The 12,699-nt window shown below is 44.3% G+C and overlaps 1 protein-coding gene across 1 annotated transcript in view; it reads left to right on the top strand.

The window, feature by feature from the left end:
* brd4 (bromodomain containing 4) overlaps positions 1–11,912 on the top strand; it is a 25,745-nt gene extending 13,833 nt beyond the window's left edge. Inside the window, exons 2-19 of the mRNA XM_035654519.1 lie at positions 1,872–2,253; positions 3,007–3,144; positions 3,235–3,370; positions 3,474–3,823; positions 3,991–4,374; positions 4,476–4,604; positions 5,065–5,295; positions 5,387–5,622; positions 5,782–6,113; positions 6,264–6,359; positions 6,447–6,836; positions 7,116–7,928; positions 8,041–8,147; positions 8,259–8,409; positions 8,528–8,658; positions 8,808–9,013; positions 9,853–10,126; positions 10,357–11,912. Coding sequence (XP_035510412.1) covers positions 2,026–2,253; positions 3,007–3,144; positions 3,235–3,370; positions 3,474–3,823; positions 3,991–4,374; positions 4,476–4,604; positions 5,065–5,295; positions 5,387–5,622; positions 5,782–6,113; positions 6,264–6,359; positions 6,447–6,836; positions 7,116–7,928; positions 8,041–8,147; positions 8,259–8,409; positions 8,528–8,658; positions 8,808–9,013; positions 9,853–10,126; positions 10,357–10,425 — 4,401 coding nt within the window. The 5' untranslated portion in view covers positions 1,872–2,025 and the 3' untranslated portion in view covers positions 10,426–11,912. The remainder of the gene's footprint in view (positions 1–1,871; positions 2,254–3,006; positions 3,145–3,234; positions 3,371–3,473; positions 3,824–3,990; positions 4,375–4,475; positions 4,605–5,064; positions 5,296–5,386; positions 5,623–5,781; positions 6,114–6,263; positions 6,360–6,446; positions 6,837–7,115; positions 7,929–8,040; positions 8,148–8,258; positions 8,410–8,527; positions 8,659–8,807; positions 9,014–9,852; positions 10,127–10,356) is intronic.
* The last annotated feature ends 787 nt before the right edge of the window (positions 11,913–12,699 follow it).

Raw genomic sequence — 12,699 nt, 5'->3', positions numbered from 1 at the left:
CCTGTTTTTTAGCGGGTGTTTTGTGGGCTGCGGTCCTGTATATCTCGCAGAGAGCACTTTCTCCGACTCGGCTGCATGCCATGTCGTACTGCTACCCTTTGGTTGCAACAGTTTTGCAAACCAAACTTTGCAGTGGGTCGTGGTTTGTTCACTGTCGGACGCCCACAAAACGCAAAACCAGTTCGCAAACAACCGACGACACTGTGCCTTTTTGGGGACGAGCTCATCCTGGTTTCGGGCTGCCATGTTGTGTGTATCTGTGAGAAGTGGGAGGGTCAGGCGCACTCTGACCCTACGGAGCCCAAAGAGAGCGCGGTGTTGTGGAAGTGTCAAGGGAAAAACTAAAATAAATCGTGTTTAAACTACGAATTCTAATTAATGGATAATCCGATTTATCGCCCCAGCCCTAACCTCTTTGTAATACTCCACAAACCAGTTATAGTGGAGGTACAACAAGAAGCTTTCCCCAACTGCTGAAGAAATTCCTGGAAGAACTGCTAAAAGCCAATTTGTTTTTCATTTTAAGAGACCTGTGCTTATTTATCTCTTTTGTATATTCACGTCTTTTTAATAAAGCAAAATAATTTTCTTGTCCAGAGCACTGGGTTATCGATGGTCGAATACTCTGTTAAATAATAATAATCGATAGCTGTTCAGTTTTGCTGTATTGATGGAAATAAGCTATGGACTAGATGTGCATATTCTTTGCCTTGGGGCTAGACAGTGCTGTGCTCGTTATTTGGTCTTATTTTCTGAGGTCTTTTTGCTTCCAGCCAGAAAAGTAGCATCTGTGTTAGACAAGTACTGTTTCTTTTCAATGTGTTTGTGCATTCAGCCATATTGGACAGTTAGTCCAGATTCTCACTGTTGAAGTGCCTGGGGGGGAGGTGATCATGTGGTGTGCAAAACCTGCTTCCCTCCTTCTCCGAATGTGAACTCATCAAGAATGGCGAATTAGTCACAGATCTATAAGTGGTGTGTGTTTTATCTTTAAGGCCTGTTGTGGAGGTAGAGTTCAGTGTGTGAGACTGGAAACTAACTTGGATCTATTAGAGGCCTTTAATAGCACAACCTTGTGATCGGTGCCTTTTTTTCCAAGAACATTGTTTGTTCCCCAGTTTATTTTAGTCCAGAGCATTTCCTTGATTTTTTTTTTTTTGGCCTTGTTGTTGTCTTAGCAAGCCCTTTGTGTGTAACTTGAATGTGATGTCCCTGATCTGCCTGGGAGAGGAACATTAATGTGGGATGGGACTGAGAGCGCTGGCGTAGTGGAACACAAGTCCCTGCAGGCCTGCCAGATGACGGCTAAACCGCCCCCCCCCCCAACCCCCCACACACACAGCACACACCACGCACACACACACACACCCTCCACCCCTGTCCGCCCACATCCCTAAACACTCCCAGGTCCTGAGACAGAGTGGGAAGACAAAGATCTACAAGAAAAGAACACACAAACGCACGCTAGAGCCAAACCTAAACTTCAACAATATCTGAGCTCTTCTGAATACAGTGCAGGATCTGTTTGGGTGTCATTTTTGAATGACGAAAGTCTTTAAAAGAGTTAACACTTATACTTTTGAATGAATAAATATCAGTAATGTTTGTTGTCAGTAAAATGCGTGGTTAGCTGTGAGAGTTAGATAGCCCAAAACACAACTGTATTTTATGGTTAACTGCATTTTTAGCATACCTTGTTCACTGATTTATTATATTATATTTATAGTTTTAAAACTGTTGAGTAGATGATTTGTCATGTGTGCCTCGATTTATTATTGAATCATTCCTTTTAACAAAAGGAATCAGAGCTCTTTGATACATTTTGATATATATTCGTATGATAATGACAGTATATCATTTTCTCTCTCCAGAGAGTCCAGCGAGGAGTGCAATGGGATCAGCGGTGCTCTGTCAGTGGAGTCTGTGCCGGGGCCAAGACTGAACTGGTGTCCTGCCAACACCACTACTCCTGCTCCAGCTCCAGCTCCAGCTCCGGGGCCCGAGCCCACGCCCTACCCTGTTAGAATGGGGGACGGCCTGGATGCAGCGCAGATGTCGGGCAGCAGCAGCAGCCAGGGGCAGGCCCAGCATACGGGCAACCCCCCACCCCCAGAGTACATCAATCCCGACAGGCCAAAGCGCCAGACCAATCAGCTGCAGTACCTGCTCAAGATGGTGGTGAAGGCCCTGTGGAAGCACCAGTTTGCCTGGCCCTTTCATTCACCAGTGGACGCAGTCAAACTTAACCTGCCTGTGAGTGTTGATTTTGTCTCCGTGTAAAAACAGTTTATGTACACATTAGGCATCACATACAAATTGCCACCAGGTTATGTGCTTCTACACATTTCAGTTGTACATCTGTATAAATCTTACATATTGATTAGAGATATTTTATGTTTTTTACTATGTGCAACTGGGTCTTCCCTTCTTACATTCTCTGATTGTAATAATGTGCAGCTATTATACACCAAATCAAAACAAGTTTTTTTACATTTTGTCAACTGAAATGTGCGTCAAACGTGCCTGCTGCCTTTTCCTCTGTATTTTGCTGAATCTCCACATTTTTCTTTTTCTTTTTCTTTTATTGCCTTTGATAGATAGTGATAGCTGAAGAGTGAAAGGAAAGGGGAGAGGGAGATACTATGCTGCAGGGCTGAAACGATTCAACAAGTGCCCTAATTTATATTATTCCTGAAAAAGTATATAAATTAGGTAATTTAACAAATAGTTTGAAGCTTTGTTCATACTTTTGATATTCAAATCTTAAATCAACATTCAAATGCGGTGTGGGCTGGGACTTTTTCCTCTGCCCTCTGTATAAAGCTGCAGGTCTGTGTGTGCAGGACAGGAGTTGATTAGGGTACACTGGTTAAGATTTATTTAGATAAAAATACTGACAGGATGATGGGTGAAATCCAAACTTAGCTACCTACTTCAGTTAATAATAACATTGTTGAAAAAACTAAGTATTGCTTAATTGAAAGAGAATATATGCAACCTTTTCAGGACTACTACACAATAATCAAAAATCCTATGGACATGGGAACAATCAAGAAAAGGCTTGAGAACAGTTACTACTGGAATGCCCAAGAATGTATCCAAGACTTCAGCACGATGTTTACCAACTGCTACATATACAACAAGGTAATATACACTGAAGCCATTGTTATCATTAATTGCCAAATATTCTGATATGCCTCCACTTTTGCTAAGAGTGTTTGTCTCCCCCTGCAGCCTGGAGATGACATAGTCTTAATGGCTGAGGCTCTAGAGAAGGCTTTCCTCCAAAAGGTCTCAGAAATGCCTCAGGAAGAAACTGAGATTGTTGTCATGACAGGAAAGGGACGTGGCCGGGGCCGCAGAGACGGAGGTACGCGATTTGTCCCTTTACAATATCTTATTCTGTAAACTCATGTTCTTAGAGCTGGCCTCTGTGAGACAGGATATTTATCCAATCTTGTTCTCTCATCAAGGTCTGAACTTGAAACCAGGGGCCATCATTGATCCTTCGTCCACGACTCCTCAAACGCGTGGTCTGTCAAACCTCTCAGCAGCACCGCAGACCAGAGGACCAGTGCAGGGCCCGCCTTCACTACCTCCCCAGCCTTTGATGCAGACCCTGCCGTCCCACACGTCCCACATGCCCCCAACGTTATCCAGCCATGCTCCACAGCTTGGAGCTCCCTACTCCTTGGGCCAATCAGACTGCACTCCTCAAGTTCCCATCATGACTTCTGTGCCTCCCCCTGCTCAGACTTCCCTTCCCCCAGCATCCATCCAGAGCACTGCCCCCATGCTGCAGAACCCTATAACCATGACCAAAGTGAGTGTGATTGACACAGGGATATATGCTTGGGCAGGTGGGCACATTTTTGACCATGTTTGTGAACATAGACAGGTGTGGTTAAGTTTTGGCATCTCATTGTAATAATTTATTTCTTTGCCATTTTGCCCTATTTGTCTGCTTTCTTTATATTCACTTCTATCTAGCAAAGAAAGAGCCAGAAAAGGAAAGCAGACACTACAACGCCCACAGCAAATGACCAACTGAGTGAGTCTTCACCAGCAGAGTCCAAATCTGGGAAGACACTACCCAGGCGAGAGAGTACCCGGCCTACAAAACTGATGAAGAAGGATGCTCCAGACTCTCAGCATCACATAGGCATGGGGATGGGACTTAGCGGACCAAGTGGAGGTCATAGCCCCAAACCACAGGATCAGCTGGGTTACTGTGCTAGTCTGGTTAGAGATATGCTGTCCAAAAAACACGCTGCTTACGCCTGGCCATTCTACAAACCTGTTGATGTGGATGCACTGGGACTACACGATTATCACGATATCATCAAACATCCAATGGACCTCAGCACCATCAAGGTGTGTTGAAGACTGCCTCGTTTGTAAACGGTGCCATAATATATTGAAACGAGAGGATTTGTGGCATGGCAACTAATTATTATCCTTGATGTGTTTAATAGGTCAAGCTGGAGAACAGGCAATACCGGGAACCCCAGGAGTTTGCTGCTGACGTACGATTAATGTTTTCCAACTGCTACAAATACAATCCACCAGACCACGAGGTGGTAGCTATGGCACGCAAGCTGCAGGTAAATATAGTCTAACATGCAAACAATGTTAGTTAGAAAAAGCAGTAGTACAAATGACAGGCAGTTCATCAACGTAGACTCAAATGGATAAGTTGAAATCAGCCATCATGGTTTTCATTATTTCATTAATTATGAATGTATAATAGTCAATACAAAAATGTTTGTAATCCATGTTTTATAGTTACAGGGTATTATTCTTGCAATGTATTAACTGCCCTGTGTTGTAGTGTTACTGGGAATTAGGTCTGTAATTCTAATTATCTTTTCATGTATCAACTGACTTACAAGCATCCATTTTCAGAGAAAAGTGAGCAATAAATTAGAATGTATCACTATTTGTTTTAGTTTACATTTGCAACAAAAATCTGTCTTAAAAATGTCTGTTTGTTGTGTTTTGAGTGTTCCTACAAACACACACATACATCATGCTTTGCTTGTTTTGTTTCTTTTCATTTTATAGGATGTCTTCGAGATGCGATTTGCCAAGATGCCAGATGAACCTGAGAGCAAGCCTTTGGTTTCTCCCCCAGCTCCTACACTTCACCATCCTGCCCCTGTTAAGCCCCAGCCTCCTTTGGCCCACGTTGCCTCGTCTTCAGACAGCTCTAGTGACTCGTCCTCTGAGTCTGAGTCTTCCACGGATGACTCTGAAGAGGAGAGAGCACAGAGATTGGCAGAACTCCAAGAACAGGTCAGTGACCAAAGAAGGTTTGGAGTGGCTGCAAATTTGTAGTCCAACCCTTGTTACATTTGTTGAGAACTGGTCTCTTCTCTTCGTACAGTTGAAGGCTGTCCACGAGCAGCTAGCTGCCCTGTCCCAACCACAAGCGAGCAAACCAAAGAGAAAAGAGAAAGAGAAGGAGAAGAAGGAGAAGAAAAAAGAGAAGCATAAGAAGAAGGGAAGTATGCCTTCTCTTGTAGATGAGATCCAGGATGCTACACCCGTTTCTCAGCTCTCTAAGAAGACCAAGACAAGTAACAATAACAACAAAGAGGTTGTTCCCAAGAAGAAATCCAGGTAGGTTTTACATTTGTGTAAACTTTCTCTGTGTCCTGCAGTCAGTTAGAGCAACTCCTGGATATTAATGTTTCTTTTGCCATTAGCTTGCCATTGCACAATTCATTATTACCCTTACTCATTTTGTATCCACCTTCTTATGTATTTTACCTTTTGTAGTAAAAAGGAAGGAATGAAAAGCAGTCATCCCTCCAACCTGCAGTCACTTCCCAGCCTGGAAGATGACCTGGGGGCAGCTGGGTCATCAGCTACAGGGGAAAAGTGCAAGCCTATGACATATGAGGAGAAGAGGCAGCTAAGCTTGGACATCAACAAGCTTCCTGGGGACAAGCTTGGCCGTGTAGTGCATATCATCCAGTCCAGAGAGCCCTCACTCAAAAACTCAAACCCTGATGAGATTGAGATTGACTTTGAGACGCTAAAGCCTTCCACTCTGCGTGAGCTGGAGAGATATGTGTCTTCCTGCCTCCGTAAGAAGAAAAAGGTTCCAGGTAAGTCCAGTAATAGGAACTGATCAGTCTTTGGAAGCGTGATTCTCTAGTTCATTTAGAAATGTGACATAAGGAAATTGCTCATAGTAATTTCACATTTAATGCTTTATTATGAAAATGCATGAACACATCATTGTTGTTGTTTTTCAGTTGAGAAGCATGTGGAGTCCATGGCTACCTTCAAAAAGACTGGATCCTCTTCAGAGAGCAGTGGCTCCAGCACAGACAGTGAAGCTGATGGGACAGGTGATTTGCTGCATATTTGACCACTCAAAATTCCCATAATCGAGAGGACAAAGTTCATTACCAAATCTTTATTTCACTTATTTTCAGGAATAATAAAGCAGCAGAAGAAGAAGGGCCCATCTGTGAAGGAGGGGAAGAAGACGCATCTTCACATTCAAAGCGGCCCTCCTCAGGCTGTGCTTCATTCCCAAGCTGCCGGCATTCAGTCCAGCAGTCAGTTGAAGCAGCAGCAGCAGCAGCAGCAGCCATCTCCTACAGGCTTCATAGTTCCCCCTGTAGCTGCTCTGGAGTCTTCCCAGTTACTGGAGACAAGCTTTGAGTCCCTGCCGCCTTTCGGCCAGCCCCTCATGCATCTGTCTCACCATACCGGCAACTCCTCATCACCTGCACCTCCACACCTCAACGCTCATTCTGCTGGTCCAGTGTCCCCTGAGACCCACCCCTTCCTCAACCAGCATCCCATCCTCCCATCTCCAGGTAAGACTGTATGCAGGCTACTGCACTTTTGACTGGTCCAATACTAATGAATAATGAATAATGTCTCCTGCAACCCCCATGTCCCCATGCAGTTTTCAATATTGGCACACATCAAGTCTAGATATATAGCAGAATAAACATTACATTGGTTGATTAATTCACCCTTAAGTGTCCCAACCACACATAAATGTCTACTTTAGGGGAGATAATTTTGTGACAACAAATACATATTCATTATATTTTCTTTCTTCTTTCTTTCCTGGAACTATGCATCCATAGCTTTGCACAGTTCCATGCCTCAGCAGCCTTCTCGACCCAGCCACAAGGCAGCACCTCTTCATCCCAAACCCCCTCAGCAGCAACCAGCACCTCCTCAGCAACAGCAGCCACCCCTGCAGCAGCAGCAACAGCAGCAACAACAACAACAACCACCGCAGCAGCAGCTCCAGCCCCAGTCAGCAGCACCACCACAGCACCAGCTCCCCTCTCAGATCCTTCACCCTCCTCAGTCCTTGCACCAGCGGCCCATGTCCCCTCCAACACTCACACCCCAGGGCTTGCTTTCTTCCCAGCCTCCCCAGATGCTGCTGGAGGATGACGAAGAGCCAGGCTCTGCAACGCCTTTGAACCAAGTACAATTATACCTACAGCAGTTCCAGCAAGCCCGTCAGCCCCAGCAGTCCATGCAGTCGCTCCAGGCGCAGGCTCGTCAGCAGCAGCAGCAGCACCAACAACAACCACCAGGACAGACCTCTCTCCTGCAGTCTGTCCAGGGACAATCTCAGCTTTCCTCTCAGACCACACTGCCTCCTCCACATCTCCCTGTTCATTCCCAGGCTCAGCCAGCCCCATCACATCAGGCCCCGCCCCAACAGATGCCTCTACACCAGGCCCGCCACATGCAGCACACTCAGCAGCAGCAACAGCAGCCACAACAGCAGCAACTGAACTACCAGCAGGGTCCTGGACTAGCTGGTCAGTCCCAGACAACACAACACAAAATATCCATGCCCACCAACAAAGCACAGCAGATCATCCAGCAGCAAGAACAGCCCTCCCCTCGCCCGACCAAGGCAGACCCTTACAACACGGGTGAGTCTGAGAAGATCATACAAATATGTATTGCGTAACTGGTTGTAGAAGCAAAAACTGTCCACATGAATAATGTAGGCTGAAGACTTACACCCCTCTCTCCCATTGACAGGTCTCATGAGGGACAACCCTTCGCCTCTCATGATGCATTCCCCTCAACTTCCCCAGTTCCCACCTGTGTCTCACCAGTCTCCACCTCACAACATGCAACCCAAAAAGGTGAGAAACTTGCAAAGGTTGGACACAGTATTTTAGTGGGTTTAGTGCAGCGTTTACGTTATGTCTCCACATGCCTGTGTCTGACTCTGACTCCATTTGCTTGTGATGCAGCAGAGACCCCCTGGGAGTCAAGTTGGGATAAAGGAGGAGAAACTCCCTCCATCACCAGTGATGAGAGGAGAGCCATTTAACCCTGCAATGAGACCAGACCATCACAAACATCCTGACATCAAACCTTCTCAACCAGGCCACGGCCAACAGAGTGAGTACCAAGACTTCCTGTTTTTCCTTTCTGTGGTCAAAATGCATAAGAAGAAAAAGCTGCACAAGATATTGAGACTATGCTTGTTTGTTTATGTGTGTGTATTGATGTTTTGCAGATGTGAAGTCTATGGACAGCTCACGACCTGTCATCCGCTCCTCTGAGCCCAGTGGGCCGCCCTCCTCTCTGCAAGACAAGGATAAGTTCAAGCAGGAGTCCAAGGCGCCCATTGCCCCCAAAAAAGTACAGGTGGGTGCAGTAAACGCTTTTTTAATCTCATACATCTTTTTCATTTCTTTGTATAGGAACTTTATGCGATTGCATCTTGCAAGATATTTGATTGGATCATGATTGATCAATAATGTGGCTCTCCTCTCTTTGTGTATGTTTTGTCACAGGATGTGAAACTCAAGAATATGGGCTCATGGGCCAGCCTGGCACAAAAGTCCACATCTACGCCCTCATCTGCAGTGAAGTCATCGAGTGACAGTTTTGAGCAGTTCCGTCGTGCTGCCCGGGAGAAGGAGGAGAGGGAGAAAGCCCTGAAGGCCCAAGCCGAGCAGGCGGAGAAAGACAGACTACGCAGAGAGCAGGACAAACTACGGTAAGGTTGTCTAGAAAGAAGACTGGAGAAAAAATATATAGAGGGCTGCAGTGTTTACCTCAGGAGGGACTTGTTAAGCAAACCTTCAAAGAGCCTCAACTAACTAAAGAAATCAGATATTGTATCATAACATCAACGCTGTTAAGGTCTCAACATGTAAAGCACAGCACCAGGCATAAATTAAAAACTAAAATGTACTTGGATGACTGCAAATGTTTTCGTGTGGGTTGCCAGATGATCAATAAGACACAGGAAACCCTATGAGGTGACATATTATGCCCTCTAGTGGCCATATTGTAGGACCACAACAGCAACTAAGACGTGAGTAACTAAAGCCTGCAGGGGGGGTTGTGTCAGATGTCCACATTTGAACCAGAAAATATTAGAATCAGTGCATTGGTTGGTGGAGTGTGATGTCAGTCCTCAGCTGGCATCAGAGACTATATATGAGCGTCTACTCTTATTGTGCCACAGATGGGCCTCGGTTCATTTTATTCATTACCCATACATTCCCTCACTCCATACAGTGACTATAAATAATCCATCATCTCTACAGCTGGGCTGCAAAAGATAAGCATGTTCCACTGGCTGACGCACCACAGACTTACTATAACTGGATAAAACAGAGCAAAGTTCTACTGTGCAGTAAACAATAGCTGTTTCCTTGAGCTAAAACATCTCTGTACAGATCCTTACCCCGTGTGTTTCTGAGAGATCTCCCTGTGAGACATCTAGAATGGCACCTGATTTAGCTCTGAGGATATCTCTTGCATAGTTGTGAACCCGATACAGCACAGTGAAAAGTATCTCACCAAATTATTGGCCTGAATGTCTTTCAGGGGCCGAGATGAAGAGGACATCATGGAGCCAAGCAGAAGGGTTCACGAAGAGCCACGCAGGCGTATGGAGCAGCAGCACATCCAAGCTCCTTCACAACAACAACAACAACAACAACAACAGCAGCAGCCGCAGCCGCAGCCGGAGCCCCAGCCAGCCCCCATTCAGCAGCCTCCTCAACCCCCCACACCACCACAGGCTGCCACACAGAACCCACTAGACACACAGAGGGAGCTAGCACGTCGCAGAGAGCAGGAGAGGAGGCGGCGAGAAGCGGTGAGATAATTATCTTAAGCACTCTTTAGTTTTATGGAGTTTAATGATGCCAAATTGCCATGTAATAGAAATGATAGTAAATTACAAAGTGAGCATTATTCATAAAGCACCTTTCAAAATAAAGTTTACAACGACAAATCTCAAGTTGAGCACACGCAGAAGCATTAACAGAGTATTATAAGGAGTAATGAATGTAAAGGAAATGCTCAGTGGCTCTTTTCTCTCTCCAGATGGCAGCAACGATCGACATGAATTTCCAAAGTGACTTAATGGCTATCTTTGAGGAGAACCTGTTTTGAGGAGAGCAGCAACTGAAACGCAACTGCAAAAAAAAGAAAAAAAGAAAAAAAACTTGAATGATGTAAACTTCCTCTAAAGAGAGGTTTGGCGACCACGCACCACGGAGGGACACAGACTGTACGTAGATGTGACGGGCCCTCGGGGACTGAGTACAAACGCTGGATGGGCAGTCAGCTTGCTTTGTCCCACCATCACCCTCCTCCTCCCCTTGCGGAGTGAACACACGGGGATAGTCTCATTGTTTCGGATGTCATTTCCTGGGAATTCGGCTTTGCCTCCCTGATATCTCATAACAGGAGAAAGAGGACCCCTGTTGGCACAGTTGCCTTTGTCACACTTGCTTCTTACAGCGTGCGTGGGCGCAACAATAAACTGCAAGAGTAAAGACATCCCAATATCTATGAAAATGCTCTGATAATGTACTGACAGACTGCGCAGAGGTGTTTTGAAGCTGCCAGATGTCTGAGGTGGTGAAGAAGACTGGTCTTTTATGTTCTGTTTCGTTTTGATTGTTGTAAGTGAACACATGAAATGGTTGGGGGCAACTTCCATACTGTAAATCATGTATATTTCTCAGCAGAGAAGGTACAGTTTGCCTTACACCTGTTTCCTAAACAGACCATTATGTTCTGTGGCCTGCACACATGGACAAACCAATAACATTTACAACCAGGAGTAGGAGCTGTGCAGACCTTTTTTTCATCATCTAGTATCTACTGTAAAGAAGTATTTTCTTATACTACAATAACTGTTTATTTTGGATCTTTCTTTTATTTTTTTTCCTCTTTAGGTCTTTTAATCTTCACACCAACACACTCCACCACCTATGTCTATGCCAAACAACCCATTATCTTTTATGCTAAATTAATTGTCCTGAAACATGATAGGTAGCTAGTGACAACAACAACAAAAAAAAACCCTGAATATATGCATTATCATAGTTCCAACAAGTATATATCAGAGACAGAATCAGTTGAAGTTCTCATCCTGCCTTGTATTTTTCATTCAAAACTACAGCAGGAACTAGCAGAGAAGGGAAAGGTCCAACCGTTTCTGAGCTTTAGTTGGAATATGATTTCACTACAAGTGTCACACCATTATTTGTATTACACTTTGAGACAAGATGTTTGAAAATGTCCATATTATTGGCCTGTTCACAACAGTCACACTACTGGATCAGTTAAGATATGAGAAGATAAGGAGCCCCTTGCTGTTTCCCGCTGCGTGCGCTTCGATCTTACCCAAAGGTTTGATCAAACGCTAACGGGCCGAGTGCTCGAGGCAGAAAGTGGACGGTCAGGGGCTTCAAGACAAACACTTGACACCTTTATGTAGCGGTTACTTGAATCGGGTTAGTAACAATAGCTGAAGGGACTAAAAGGAGCTCCCAGTTAGGTTTTGTTTTTGTTTTTTTTTGCATCAAATCGTCTTCTAATTCACTGAGGGCACACTGTTGACAGTACAAAATAAAAAAGGCAAACAATTACAAAAGTTAAGAAACGGAAAATGCTGAAAAAAACAGTTATGATTTATATCTTTGTTCTTGTTCAATAATAGTGGATGTGAGTTATAATGCTGTTTTTGGAGACATTGTTTGGACTGGGGATGGGTTGAAATCCGAATGCATCTCATCCTCCTCACTTGTCTCTTATGGTGTTTTTCTCCAGTGCCTGTATTGTATTGCAATTCTCGTTGGCTTATATTACACTTCGAGGGGGTTTAGAAAGAGGGCGAGTCAGGACTGGGTGGTGTAATATTTGAATGGGGGGGAGATTTTTTGAAAGAGTTTGTGTAAAAAAAAAAATAATAAAAAAAGGAAAAGACAGCATTTTATATTTTACCCGTTGTCAATATTCGGGTTTTAAAATTTAGTTTTAGCTGGACTTCTATGAGTGTACACATCTGACAACTACTTTCTCATTTTGTTCAATCAGCATATTTTAGGTAGATATGTTTCAGCGTTGCCACACTAGCGTTTGAGTCTGGTCTGTGAGTGTGACTGTGTAAATTTGGACGGCTGTGTGACTGTGTGTTTTTTTTTGTTTTTGTTAAATTTTTTTAAAGTGTGGTGCAGGAGGCATGTTCCCCGATGTAGATAAGCATTCTATTGATGAGAATAAACAGATAAACAGTACTTCAGGAGAACTTGTTTCTGTGCTTAAGTCACCTTTTTAATTTCTATGAAGTCCACCATATATGAGTATAGAATTTATTAGACTGGTTTTTGAAAGGGTAAAAAAAAAAAAAAAAAAAAAAAACTTCATTCCTTTTTT

The sequence above is a fragment of the Morone saxatilis genome, unplaced genomic scaffold (genome assembly GCF_004916995.1).
Source record: "Morone saxatilis isolate NCDOM2014 unplaced genomic scaffold, NCSU_SB_2.0 Contig14, whole genome shotgun sequence".
NCBI lineage: Eukaryota > Metazoa > Chordata > Actinopteri > Moronidae > Morone > Morone saxatilis.
This window is presented reverse-complemented; position numbering and strand designations above follow the sequence as displayed.